The following is a 14,476-nucleotide window of genomic DNA, read 5'->3' as shown; positions in this document are numbered from 1 at the left end:
ACAAAAATTATATTCCATCCTCATTCCATTCCCTACAATATTCTACCGGGGCTCCATGCTGAAGGTGAGGAATCAGGGTTCACTAGGACAGTTTGGGATTGTAGTAAAAACACAAATCTCCTTCAGTGCTCCATGATGAGGAACTGGAAATGGAACATGCCTGGTTTACTGAGGTTCCACAATGTAAATCTAACATTTGAATCTTAAAAAGTTTCGTCCTCACATTATATTGATGAACACATTCTTCCTCACCCACAGAAATTGAAATTAAAACATGTTTGCCATTTTGACAGGAGTACAAAATTTCAAGCTTTGAGCAGAGGCTGATGAATGAAATAGAGTTTCGCTTGGAACGCACCCCTGTTGATGAATCAGATGATGAAATCCAACATGATGAGATCCCCACGGGCAAGTGTATTGCTCCCATCTTTGACAAAAGACTCAAGCACTTCCGGGTCACCGAAGGCTCTCCAGTGACATTCACCTGCAAAATTGTTGGGATACCTGTCCCAAAGGTAGGGGAAGATGACCAGCCAGTTGGCCAACCAACAGTGCAAAACTATAGACAGTGCCTTCAAGAAAGTCTTACCAGACTCTAGTGCAGTATCTACAGAGGGAATGAAAATCAATACCAGAAAATTAACAAAGCCCAGGTAATCTGACTAAAAAGATACAATCAGGAATAGAATCATTAAATAGCCAGGCAAAAACAAATCAGATAACTTATGGGTAAGTTAAAATTTTTATAAAAGTTGAAAATAAATTTCTTAGTCATGATCCTCTATTTTGGGCTATTGATTCTCTCAACCATCACACTCACCAAACTGATACTTTTCTTTCTATTTAACATCTACTGAAAATCTACAGCCTACCTGTTGTACAAAGTGAGGTATATTTGTATTATTACTGTTAGGTTGGTAAATGCCGAAAATGTCATATCATTATCACCGGCTGCTGAAAAATCTTATGAGTCACCAGACTTTTTGGCAGTCAGCTGAGAGAAGGATTTATACCCAGTATGTCTACAGCAGGGAATCTATCCACTCTACTTTCAAAAACATTAACGTGGCGTTGGTATGTATGATTAGGTGACCAGGAAATGTAGAGAAGGGCAACTGCAACCAGTACTTTAACTCCCCTGTCTTTGAGAGATCTCCTTGATACATTCAGAACTTAACTTGAAAACTATGTATACTTAAATTTTAGTCAGAGGAGAAATTTAGCAATTTAGCAATTGAATCCTGGCCTCATTCCATTTGGTATAATAAACCATACTATCCTTTCAAGTAAGGTCAGCTATTCTAGGCCCTGAGATCTCGGACTTCAGGAGACTTGAGTTTGTAAAAGGATAATAGGAAAAGTTCCAGGCTTGCAGTTTTAATTATTTTGCCTCTGAAGACATGTCTGGTCCTTAGGGTGGCTTTTTAAGTAATTATAAATATAATAAAAATAGTCAAAAGCTTTTTCTCAATCCTAAATTATACCTAATTTCTTACTTAAATATTGTATATGTAAAAGTGGAGGAGCATGTTATACTGTCATTTGTAATATGTTTAAAAATTGTTTTCTAAGTGTTTTATAAGGGATGGGTTACTAGTTGTAGAGATGGCAATCGATCCTTGCCTTATCCTACTTCTTGTATCATTATCCTCTATAGATGTACAGAATAGGGACCCCCCCTTGTGGTCCAGTGGTTAAGACTCCACGCTCCCAATGCAGTGGGCACAGGGTCCATCCCTGATAAGGGAACTAAGATTGTGCATGCTGCATGGTGCAGCCAAAAAAAAAAAAAAAAAAAGATGTACAGAACAGTGTATATTTCCTTGAATATTTTTCATTTCAGGTTTACTGGTTCAAAGATGGGAAGCAGATTTCAAAAAGAAATGAGCACTTCAAAATGAGGCGAGAAGGAGATGGGACGTGTTCTCTGCACATTGACTCCACCACCGGCGATGATGACGGCAACTACACCATCATGGCCGCCAACCCCCAGGTAGAGACGCAGGGTTCCGAGCCGTACTGCACTCTGAGGAAGGAGCGGTTCATGTCATTGTGAATAAACCTTGAGAAGTGCAAGTTACTAAGGATTTCTGAGGAAAATGAATAAGGAGCATAGAGACTGTGTGTAACTAGAGCACAGTATCACAACTTACAAGACCATTTAGCCACTGATGGGTCACACCACCCTTCAGCCTTTGTCAAAGGCCATTAGTAGTATCTATTCACTAAGTATATGCCCCAGACCTATTGGAGTAAATCTTGTTTTGATCAACTCATTGACTCTCTTGAAGAGTCAACAAATTATTCTATCAAAGAATGATTTGCTATTTTTTGTTCTTTAGAGAAAAAGCAAATTACTTGTGAATATCCCTCACTCATAAAAAAAATTTTTTTTGGTAAAAGTTGGAAAGCCATAATCTTTCACTTTCCTTTTCTGAAGAGACCAAGACTTAAAATTCCCCTTAAAGATATGGCAGAATAAATATCTTCAACTACTATTAGACTAGGAGGTACAGAACTATAATTTCTACTCACCCACTCCTCCTATTAAAATGTTAGTTTTGAAGATAACTTCTATTGAGGAAAGTATAAAAATACTTGACCATGACCTCTGCATGTACCTACAAATAATGTTAAGTGCACAAGAATTCAAATTTTTTTACATTTATGTCTGTTCATTTCTCAGCTTAAAAATGAAAGTCACAACATTCCTAAAAATCGTTTTCCCTGGAATATTAACAGTGATTTAAGGAGTTAAATTGTTTTCATCCCCCTCAAAAAAAACAAAACAAAACTCATAATAGTTAGCCAAAAAGTTCATAATGTTCTGGTCCATAAGAATGTATATGTACTGAAAAAATGTAGAATTGTTTTTATTTATTTTAATCTCCTTCATTTTCTATTTCTCAGGGGAGAATCAGCTGTTCTGGCCACTTGATGGTACAAGGTTTGCCCATTCGAAGTCGACTAACAGCTGCTGGTCAGTCTCACAGGTAAAGACAGTAAGAATCTCCCTTCTCTAGCCCCTCCCAAGCAGCCACCCACCACAATGAGCACTGAAGTATCTGGTCTACAAATTGTCAACTAAAGTGTAGTCCTCCACCTGCAGCATCAGCATCTCTTGGGAGCTTGTTGCAAATGCAGAATCCCAAGCCCCACCCAGACATACTGATCAGAATCTACATTTTAATAAGATCCCCAGGTAATTCATAAGCGCATTAAATTTGAGAAGCATTGGTCCACGGCACACTTTTAATGGTTCAAAAATTCCAACCATCAGTAGCACCTGTGCACATAATATATAAATCAGACTCTCTGAATTAAATTACCTTGTCTTTAAAAAACAGAAACCGTTAATGAGTATACGTATACTGATAAAAGATTTCTGTTGTTGTTATTGTCTCCAATACCACAGTTGTCTCCAACACAGCAACTGACTTTCCTCCTCTCCGATTTTACTGATCACTAAGAAGAAAGAGCCTGGCTTTCTCTCGAGTCTTATGGTGCCACAAAGTCTTAGCAAAGCATTTCATAGTTGCTGACATGGATGAATTACATTAGACTTACCAAAGGAACAAAAATAGTGACCCATGTTTCAGATACAGTATTTTACCACCGTTGCAACTCTACCTTCTTGTTCAGTTTTTTTCCTTCTTCAAGAACAGCTGTTACTGTGGTCAGTCTTAACCAATTTAAGTTCATGATCATCTTTAATGGTCTGACATAATTTATTAGCCAGGTTAAATTTTATTACTCAGAGACACAGGGATTGCAGCTGCCTTGTTCTGGGTGATAAACAGGACTTCTCTTTTGGCTCTTATTTGAGGTTCAGATTGAATATTGATTTCTTTATTCTGAAACTTCTGAACAACTGGTCAAACCCAAGGCAAGGGGAGCTGAGTCACTTAACCCAGAATGACTTCAGAGAGAAAGAAGCTAAAGCCTGTTTATTTAATTACAGATCTCACAAGATAACCCTACAGTGGGTGAGATGCCTAGTACTTTGCTTTTTACATCAGCTCCACACTATTATTTATTATCCCTTCATGGTCCAGTCACCCCCACCCCCCAAAAAAATATTTCTCCAGGCCCGAGAGCCATGCCTAAATGTTTATACTGTCATAAGTTTTGAAGTGGTTTCTATGCGTAATGCCTGAACATGCTTGCTGTTTTAGAGTAAGGTCCCGAGCGCAAGAAAGAGACAAAGAGCCCCTACAGGAACGATTTTTCCGACCACATTTCCTGCAGGCTCCTGGGGATATGGTAGCTCACGAGGGGCGCCTCTGTCGCCTGGACTGTAAGGTAGACTCTAGTACACCATTCTTGGTTCCCAATCTGTTCATATTTTGTATTTGTTTGTTTGTATGCACCTATTTTTGTTTGTATTTGTTTTATGGTTGTTGTTTTTTCGGGGAAAGGGGACTGAGGAACAGAGAGAAAGAGAGAGAGAGAGAGAGAGAGCGCACTTTTTTCCCCACAAGGTTCTTTTGGAGCATTTAATACCAGACAAAAGTATTTCATAAAATCTTTAAGTGTTCATATCTTAATAAAAATTACACTGATACTGTACCAAGTTAACTCTATGCCTGTAAAGACAACCAAAAAGGTGATGTAATTCAGACATTTTCCATATGGTACCTGGAAAGTCTTTATTACTATAAAGGCATAAGGATGAGTTCTGCAACCTTGAAGTGAATTGCTGTGAGGTACAGCCTTTGAAAAAACTATAGTCATGAAAAGATGGCTACAAGGCAGTTTATGAAAACAGAAGCTGGTTTCTCATACTAGTCAACATCCATCACCTTTAGCTAGTCTACATTCTAACTCTTCCACCAGAAACTAGGCTCAGTTGAACAGTATGAATATTTCTCAGTATGAACAGTAACTTAAGTCACCCCTTCTGTCCAAACGATGTAGAATGCTATGGAGATTTAGAAACAAATTAGTAAAGGCTTAAGGTTAAGCATTTATAGAATCCACTTCTCTAGGTGGTTCTTGCTCTCCCATTAGTTACCTAAATAATATTTGGGATTAACTTCTTCCACCCTAAAGCCTAAAAGAAACCCATGACTGGGTCCCACCCCCAAAGATTCTGATTTAATATAGTAAGTCTGCATCAGGATTACTCCTCATGTGATTATGACACACAGCCAGCTTTGAGAACACTGGTTTAATGTCTGTGCCCTTCTTGGCTACCTGTTTCTTATTAGGTATGTAAGCAATATCTCTGAAACTGATCCCACAGGCCTATTTTATCTATCTATTTAGCTTTTTAATTCTTACTCATTCTAATCTAGAATATAATCATGACCCGAATTGGGGTCCAAATACTATACGGTTTAAATGCACGAGGCCACCCATGTAGACCCCTCTTGTCCCGATGCTCCTGAGGAGAGGTTTCTCAGCACTGACGTTCTGTCGCTATCAATGTGGTGCCAGACAAGGATGAAGAATTCAGCCACCAAATAAATCTGTCTGTCATCGATCTGTCATTTGCCTCATCTGTCCTGTTGTTTATTAGGTGAGTGGCTTGCCGCCTCCAGAGCTGACATGGCTGCTCAATGGCCAGCCTGTGCTCCCCGACACCTCCCACAAGATGCTGGTCAGGGAGACTGGAGTCCACTCTTTGCTCATTGACCCGCTCACTCAACGTGACGCAGGGACCTACACCTGTGTTGCTACCAACAAAACCGGGCAGAATTCCTTTAGTCTGGACCTCACTGTAGTAGGTAAGATTTACTGCTAGGACCCCTAAACATAACCCCCTCCAAAGTTATTGCAGAAACATGCAGAGCCTCTGATGTAATTCCTTAGTCCTTTGCCCCACCAAGTCTCATCTTAGTTTCTCCTTCACTGTAATAAGGGCCGTGTTTCCTACGTCGCTTTCGAAAACATATCAGTAAGCTAAAAACAAAATATGGTACTTTGTGTATATCATGCTTGCAATAAATGGTAGTCATTGTAATTACTAATTGACTATCACTAAATTCAGGTCACTTGCCCTATAGCTCATCACTCCTGGAACACTCCAGGGTCTCCCCCAACCCCAAGCTTCCATGCCTTTGCATCCGTGGTCCCTCTACATGGAATGCCCTTCTTTGCCTAGCAACCTCCTATTCATTCTCTAAGATTTAATTCAAATGTCACCACAAAGGCACAGTGGGTCCACCAGGTTACATCCTCCTCTGTTTCCATAGCACTTAGTAAAGGAGAGACCCTTACAGCACTCATGGCTTCGGTGTAACTAGTTTCCCTTTTACCTCCCTGAAGACACCATGAGCCTCTGAGGTCAGAGATTCTGACTTGTTCTTCTGTGTATCTCTGATGTCTGACTCAGTGCCTGGAATGTGGAAGGCACTTGAATCTATAACTAAACAAACAAACCCTTACCTTATAAGATGATGTGAACAAAACACTGTCATGTCCACAGATAAGGACAACAAGTCATTGTCACCTGGGAGGTGCCAGCCCCTCGGGGCAGTAGTCCAGCCAGAATTAGATTTCAGAATGTATGAAATCTTGTGCTGGGCTTTCTCCCGCTGTCTCCCTCGTATGGCCCCTGAAGGAAATCAGGGTAGCTTCAGAATGCTAGTCCTCTCTCTAAGCTACTAGCTGTCTCCTCAGTATATTTTTTTCTTTTTCTCATCCTTAATTCCATCTCGCCAACAGAGTAGGAAAAGCTCATTCTGCGAGGATACGTTGATTGCAGCTTTTACTCTTTTCCCACTATTTTGCTATTGACTAGGGAACCCTGAGATATGAGGTAGCTTTGCCTTAACTGGTTCTGTGGTGCGGGCGGGCGGGCGGGAAGCCTCCTTAGGAAGCATAATTTGTGTGTGTGGTTTTTTTAAATAGTATACTTCTTTCAACTTTTCTGTAGCTATAAAATTTTTCAAGATAAAAAGTTGAGGGAAAATTAATATATCTTCTACGAAATAAACTCATCTAAAAAAGAAAAAAAAGATATATGTAGTACATATAATATACTGTTTCTCAAAATTTACTGCTGAGCAATAAAAGAAACTCCCTCAATTCCACACCTACCCATGTGTGTGACCCAAATCCTTAAGTGTAGTCCCTCATAAGATAGGCAGAGACAGTTTCCTCGTTTCTTTTTTTATCAAGCTTCATTTCTGGAGCTTTTATCAAGGTAGTGATCTTCACTAAGAGGCTTGAGAAGTGCTCTAATGAAGAGGTAAAGGTGGGTGGGTGCTCACTCTGCTAGATTCCAGAACTGTAATTTGTTTGAGGCATGGACCCCAAGGCACTTACTCTTCCAACTAGCACTGCCCTTCTCTCATTCAGCCAAAGAAGTGAAGAAAGCGCCTGTAATCCTGGAGAAACTGCAGAACAGCGGTGTTCCCGAAGGCCACCCAGTGAGACTGGAGTGCCGGGTGATTGGCATGCCTCCACCTGTGTTCTACTGGAAGAAAGACAATGAGACCATCCCCTTCACCAGAGAGAGGATCAGGTACAGGCTCCACCCTCGGTCAAGTTCAGTGAGGCTTGTCAGGCCGCCCAAATAAGTCTGTAGCCTTTTGAATCTGGTTTCTTTCACTTAGCATGATGTATTTGTTTCACACATTACTGTGCTTATCAAGAATTTATTACTTTCTGTTGCTGAGGGGTAGTGCATTGTACAGATGTCCCACAGTTTTAAAACCTTAATTTTTAAGCTTAAAAAGGTATGAAGGGGCTTCCCTGGTGGCGCAGTGGTTGAGAGTCCGCCTGCTGATGCAGGGGACACGAGTTCGTGCCCCAGTCCGGGAAGATCCCGCATGCCGCGGAGCGGCTGGGCCCATGAGCCATGGCCGCTGAGCCTGCGCGTCCAGAGCCTGTGCTCCGCAACAGAAGAGGCCACAACAGTGAGAGGCCCGCGTACCGCAAAAAAAAAAGAAAAAAAAAAAAAAAGGTATGAGGAATTTATAAAGATCGTGCCTATTTTTTGTCATGTGTCTTCAGTCATATTAGCACACAGAAAACCTTTTGACAGTAAAAAGCTAAAATAAAATAAAGCAAAATAAAATATTAAAGTAATACTCCTTCTCCATCCATCACTACATGGTTGTTTTTTAAGTAACTTTAAGGATCCAGTTTCTTAAAGCGGGTGCTTTCCTTAATTTCCCCTAACCATCCTTCATTCTTTGCCATTTTGGCTTTATGCTACAAAGGCAGCTTATGTACAGAAATTTCTACTGAGATTTCTTCACAGTAAACTGAATTTGTCCTAGAAAATATTGGGTTTTACAGAATTTGGGCATCTAAAAAAGTCTATGTATATATAGGTCAGGGTTTTTCTCTGGTAAAATATAAGCAAGAACAGAGAATATTCCTGAGTTAACACTTCAGTGTAAATTAATAAAACGTGTCAAACACAGCCTGAAATTCTGATGTAATTATCTAGGAAGGATTGCAATATGCAGTCAAGGTTAGTTAAGAACTACTGACATAGAGAAAACAGAAGGAAAGAACAGGCTGATTTGCTCCTGAACTGTATTAAGCTAAATGCTGCACATGCCCAGTTGGATATATTAAGAAATACCCCCTCCACCCTAAAGACTGCATACAAAAACTATTAGAACTGATAAACAAATTCAGCAAGGTAGCAGGATACAAGATTAACATACAGAAATCTGTTGCATTTCTTTACACTAACAATGAAATATCAGAAAGAGAAAGTAAAGAAAAACAATCCATTTTGAAATTGTATCCAAAAAAATAAAGTACTTAGGAATAAACCTGACCAAGGAAGTGAAAGACTTATACACTGAGAACTATAAACATTGATAAAGGAAACTGAAGATGCTACAAAGAAATGGAAAGATATCCCATGCTCTTGGATATCCCAGCATGGTATTGGCACAAAAACAGCCATATGGATCAATGGAACAGAATACAGAGCCCAGAAATAAACCTACACACCTAGAGCCAATTAATCTTCAACAAAGCAGGCAAGAATATACAATGGAGAAAAGACAGTCTCTTCAGCAAGTGGTGTTGGGAAAGCTGGACAGCCGCATGTAAATCAATGAAGTTAGAACACTCGCTCACACCATACACAAAAATAAACTCAAAATGGATTAAAGACTTAAATATAAGACATGATACCATAAAACTCCTAGAAGAGAACATAGGCAAAACATTCACTGACGTAAATCATACCAATGTTTTCTTAGGTCAGTCTCCCAAGGCAATACTGTAGAAATAAAAGCAAAAATAAACAAATGGGACCTAATGAAACTTATAAGCTTTTCCAGAGCACAGGAAACCATAAACAAAATGAAATGAAAACCTACAGAACGAGAGTAGATATTTGCAAACAATGTGACCAACAAGGGCTTAATTTCCAAAATATACAAACAGCTCATACAGCTCAATGTCAAAAAACAAACAACCCAATCAAAAACTGGGCAGAAGACCTAAATAAACATTTCTCCAAAGAACACAGCCAGATGCCAACAGGCACATGAAAAGATGCTCAACGCTGCTAATTATTAAAGAAATTCAAATCAAAAACTACAATGAGGTATCACCTCACACCAGTCAGAATGGCCATCATCAAAAAGTCTAAAAATAATAAATGATGGAGAGGGTGTGGAGAAAAGGGAACCCTCCTACACTGTTGGTGAGAATATAAATTGGTGCAGCCACTATGTAGAACAGTATGGAGGTTCCTTTAAAAACTAAAAATAGAGTTACCATATGATCCAGCAATCCCACTCCTGGGCATATATCCAGAAAAGACAAAAACTCTAATTCAAAAAGATACATGCACCCCAATAGCCAAAACATGGAAGCAACTTAAGTGTCCATCAACAGATGAATGGATAAAGAAGTTGTGGTATATATATATATATATATATATATATATATATATATACATACATACATACACACAATGGAATATTACTTGCCCATAAAAAAGAATGAAATAATGCCATTCGCAGGAACATGGATGGACCTAGAGATTATCATAAGTGAAGTAAGTCAGACAGAGAAAGACAAACATCATATGATATCACTTATATGTGGAATCTAAAAAAAGGATACAAATGAACTTATTTACAAAACAGAAATAGACCCACAGACATAGAAAACAAACTTAATGTTACCAAAGGGGAAAGGGTGGGGGGAGGGATAAATTATGAGTTTAGGATTAACAGATACACACTACTATATATAAAATAGATAAACAACAAGGCCCTACTGTATAGCACAGGGAACTATATTCAGTACCTTGTAATAAATCTATAATGGAGAAGAATCTGAAAAAGTTATATGTATAACTGAATCACTTTGCTGTATACCAGAAACTAACACAGCATTGTAAATCACTGATACTTCAATTAGAAAGAAAGAAAGAAAGGGAGGGAGGGAGGGAGGGAGGGAGAGAGGGAGGGAGGAAGGAAGGGAGAAAGAAAATAAAAGACCCCATCCATGCTAACAGTCCATCCATCCCTGGACTCTTGTTTTGGTCTACTCTCCCGTAGCTTTTTTTTTTTTTTTTTTTTTTTTTTTTTTTTTTCCTTTTTGTGGTATGCGGGCCTCTCACTGTTGTGGCCTCTCCCGTTGCGGAGCACAGGCTCCGGACGCGCAGGCCCAGCGGCCATGGCTCACGGGCCCAGCCGCTCCGCGGCATATGGGATCCTCCCAGACCGGGGCACGAACCCGTATCCCCTGCATCGGCAGGCGGACTCTCAACCACTGCGCCACCAGGGAGGCCCTCCCGTAGCTTTTTAACAAAGTTCTTGTTGCAACATCCAGCCTGGTTCGGAAAAGAGATTTTTTCTATACTTTGGTTGTGACAAGTGGGAGTCCTCCTGGGAGGAGAGTGGAGAAGGCAAGAACAGGTCTCAGCCATGGCTACTGACCCTCTTCTTTCCACCTTCAAGTTTGCCTCTGACGCTTGCTTCAAGCTGAATCCCCTTCCCTCCTGCTAGGGTCAGGGAGGCGAGAAGCACTGCACTGCCTGACTTGTCCGAGTTTCCCGGAGCCCTAAACTCGACAAGGCCGCTTCTGCCCCCAGATACAATACGGATATATTCTTTCTTTTCTCCAGCATGCACCAGGACACAACTGGGTATGTCTGCCTCCTTATTCAGCCAGCCAAGAAATCAGACGCTGGATGGTACACATTGTCAGCCAAGAATGAAGCTGGCATCGTGTCATGCACTGCCAGGTTGGATATATATGGTAAGTATAATGGCATCGGTTGATCTGTGTGTGACAGGCAGCTTAAAAATCTTTTGGGGGGGAATTCTCTGGTCGTCCAGTGGTTAGAACTTGGCGCTTTCACTGACTAGGCCCCGGTTCAGTCCCTGGTCGGGGAACTGAGATCCCGCAAGCCGCAAGGCGTGGCCAAAAAAATCTTTTTTCTTTTAGGATAGGTGTAGCAAGTTTTCATAAATGAATTGGTTAGATCATATTTTAGTGCTTAAGAGATGGATTTTTAAAGTCGTTTTATCCTAGTCACCTCAGGCTTTTGTACACTCTTTCATTTCCCTATAAGGTTAATCTTCTTCCAAAAGAGGTTAATTTTTCTGAACTTCTAATACTAGGAATTACAACTACTTCAGAGTGTACAATGCGCTTGTACTTCTAATCAGCCAGCATCTTCATACCATCTCCTTGCTGCCATGGGTCACCCACTGGAACTCCCTCCCCACTGCCTGTCATTCCCCAGTCATACCTCCACCCAGCAGAATTTTCCAGACCCTATTCATTTGTTAATTAATTCCACAAATATTTATTACTCCAATTTCACAATCAGGCTAATAATAGAGAGCTGTCCTAATGATACTGATATCAGATGACTTTTGTACGGTGACTTGTAATTTATGAAATGGTACCCTAAGATCCTCCTAAACCCATGAGGTTATTGTAATTGTTGTTACCCTCATTGAAATGTGGAAGAAACGCAGAGACTCAGAGAGATTAAGTGACTACAGCTGGAATGCAAACCCAGGTTTTATATCATTCCTTTGAGCCATGTTTGTAATTCTCAAAAAGATTTAACAAATTAATCTTTATTAATGTATTTGTGTACTGTACTCCTCTCCTCTATAATTTTGACATTAACTGGTATTTTTGAAGACATATTCCTTAACCCAAAAGAGTAATCTTTTTTTCCCCCCTCTTTTAAAAGAACTAATTTGTTGGCTTAATAAGTTTCTCATTCATTACTGGTTTAACATGATTAACCAGAATAACAAATAAGAAACAGTAACTCTGCCTAGAACCTGAGGTCCCTGCTATTTATAGGTGCACCCGCCCCCGCTTTTTCATTTTTTTTCATGGTTTTTTTGGCCGTGCCGCGCGCCATGCAAGATCTTAATTCCCCCACCAGGGATCGAACCCGTGCCCCCCTGCAGTGGAAGCGCGGGGTCTTAACCGCTGGACCGCCAGAGAAGCCCCGAGTACCTCCTTTCTTTGGTACCATACAGGAGGGGTCTTGGCCTGCCATTTTCCCTAAGTCTAATATTTAGAGAAAATACATAGCTTTCTGGTTATCTTCCTTAATTCGTGGACTTGAAAAGAAATTCAGCCGTGAGGGACGCTGGCTCAAATGTACTTTCCCCTGGGAGGATCCAAGGAGAGACACGCCAGTGATATGTTTCTTAATCCAGGCTAATGCCTTACCATTTCACCCACTTCACCATGTCAGAAGGAAACAGGTCTCCAACTAAGAAACTCATACCAATAAGCCCTGAAACTGATGACTCTTGTCCCGGTCCCGCTCATACGCGGCGGAGTCCCCAGTTCAGTTAGTCCTGGCTCACCTCTCCCTGGCTCCCGTCCTGATTCCACAGCACTAACGACGCGAAGCGCTGATTCCTCAGCTGGGACCGGGGAGTGGGGCAAAGCATGGAGGATTTGGGGTAAAATCAATCCCGTACGCCCCCCCGCTATCACTTCCTACCTGTCCGAGGAACGGGGACAGTAGGCATCCCTCTCTCTTCGAAAAGAGGGCTTCTAATAGTACCTGCTGTCAGGTTAAGGTGTCCGAGAGAGCCCGGAAAGACTAAGGGGCGGAGGGCCGCGGGGAGGGACTTAAACCAGTTCATGGCTGCCTTACTGAGTGCCTGCTCTCTTGTGGAATCGCTGTAAGTTTTGTCCTGTTTTGTAGCTTTCAAATTTTGATTTTGTCAATTCACTCAGAGGCATTTAGATCCCGAAAAACTTTTTCAAAAGAATGAAATCAACAAAGGACCCGTTTATAAGTGGGAATGCTACAAGGGTCCATAGCTTCGTAGGACCCAGAGCGTCCGTGTTCCCCACCTGGTGCTTCCCCTTCTCCACAGCAAGGTTCTTGGAAACCTCATGAGAGGACTGCTTGGTAATTTCTGAATCAGTGACAACACACAGGACTGAGCAGCTTGGATGGATATTTCATTCAGGCCATGTTCAAGCCTAAGGATCCTGGCTGCTAAAACCAGGGTCCCCTTTGGACAGTGCTTGGTGAACGTGGAAATTCTAATATTCCCTTTTGTCCCCGAACCCCGGTTGATTGTACATAAGTTACTTTTCAGTCTTCTTGCTGTAACTCATTAGAACCTGATTAGGGCGGTAGGTAGGTGATCGCTGATTAGGGTGATTAGGTGTGTGGTCAGAGGTCTGGACTCATCTTTTGGCTTCCATTTCCATAGATTTCTCATCTCCACCTTCTGAGGTGCCCTGCCTTGAGAGCCTACCGCCCTCTCTACACCACCCTCCACCCAGCAGACTCCATGCTAGGTCAGGAGAAAATTTTGAGAAATCACCCTAGTCACCCACTGTTCCTTCTTACAGTCCCACATTTTACTGGATTAGAATCATAGGGTTTGGAATTAGGGGATTAAAAGATCACCAGCCCAATTTCCCTCTTCCCGACAGGTAAGGAGAGATTTTATTTCTCTCTTTTACAAATGAGGCATTTCAGACCCAGATATATTTCAGTGCTTTACTAAGATCCCACAGAAAGTGTTGGAATGAGCACAGAATGCACCCCTGCTGTGTACCTGCTAGACTGTATTCCTTTGATTGTAACACATTATTTGGTCCATTTTCCAGCTCAGTGGCACCACCAGATCCCACCACCCATGTCTGTCCGGCCCAGTGGCAGTCGCTACGGATCTCTCACCAGTAAAGGACTTGACATTTTCTCTGCTTTCTCCTCCATGGAAAGCACAATGGTGTATTCATGCTCTTCTCGGAGTGTAGTGGAGAGTGATGAACTTTAAGAATGTCTGGGTGCCTGCTGTGTAAGGGGGTGGACTGTGGAGGGGAAGGAAGACCAGCCAGATAAGATGGTTTCCAAGCAACTGGATTTGAGTAAGTTCCCACACTGCCCGACCTGTGGCAAGGAGAGCTTTGAGTAAGTCAGCTGGGGACTCGTGCAATCTCAGCTCAGAGAGAGATGGAGGGCTGTGCCTTTTAAGATTCCAACACAATGAGAAGACAATACAGACGAACCAAAGATGTCATGCAGCTGCCATCC

General features: G+C 41.4%; 1 protein-coding gene across 2 annotated transcripts in view; it reads left to right on the top strand.

Annotated features, from left to right (window-relative positions):
- MYPN (myopalladin) overlaps positions 1 to 14,219 on the top strand; it is a gene marked incomplete at both ends in the record, with an annotated part of 66,256 nt that extends 52,037 nt beyond the window's left edge. For both annotated transcript variants that reach the window (XM_081248666.1, XM_081248667.1), the window contains 8 exons: positions 294 to 515; positions 1,844 to 1,993; positions 2,911 to 2,993; positions 4,176 to 4,302; positions 5,522 to 5,729; positions 7,306 to 7,471; positions 11,060 to 11,193; positions 14,050 to 14,219. In XM_081248666.1, the coding sequence (XP_081104792.1) occupies positions 294 to 515; positions 1,844 to 1,993; positions 2,911 to 2,993; positions 4,176 to 4,302; positions 5,522 to 5,729; positions 7,306 to 7,471; positions 11,060 to 11,193; positions 14,050 to 14,219 (1,260 nt within the window). The remainder of the gene's footprint in view (positions 1 to 293; positions 516 to 1,843; positions 1,994 to 2,910; positions 2,994 to 4,175; positions 4,303 to 5,521; positions 5,730 to 7,305; positions 7,472 to 11,059; positions 11,194 to 14,049) is intronic.
- Positions 14,220 to 14,476: the final 257 nt, after the last annotated feature.

Source organism: Mesoplodon bidens (genome assembly GCF_964165515.1).
Source record: "Mesoplodon bidens genome assembly, chromosome: 1".
NCBI classification, from domain to species: Eukaryota; Metazoa; Chordata; class Mammalia; order Artiodactyla; family Ziphiidae; genus Mesoplodon; species Mesoplodon bidens.
Note: the sequence above shows the minus strand (reverse complement) of the source record. Positions and strands in the feature narration are given on the sequence as shown.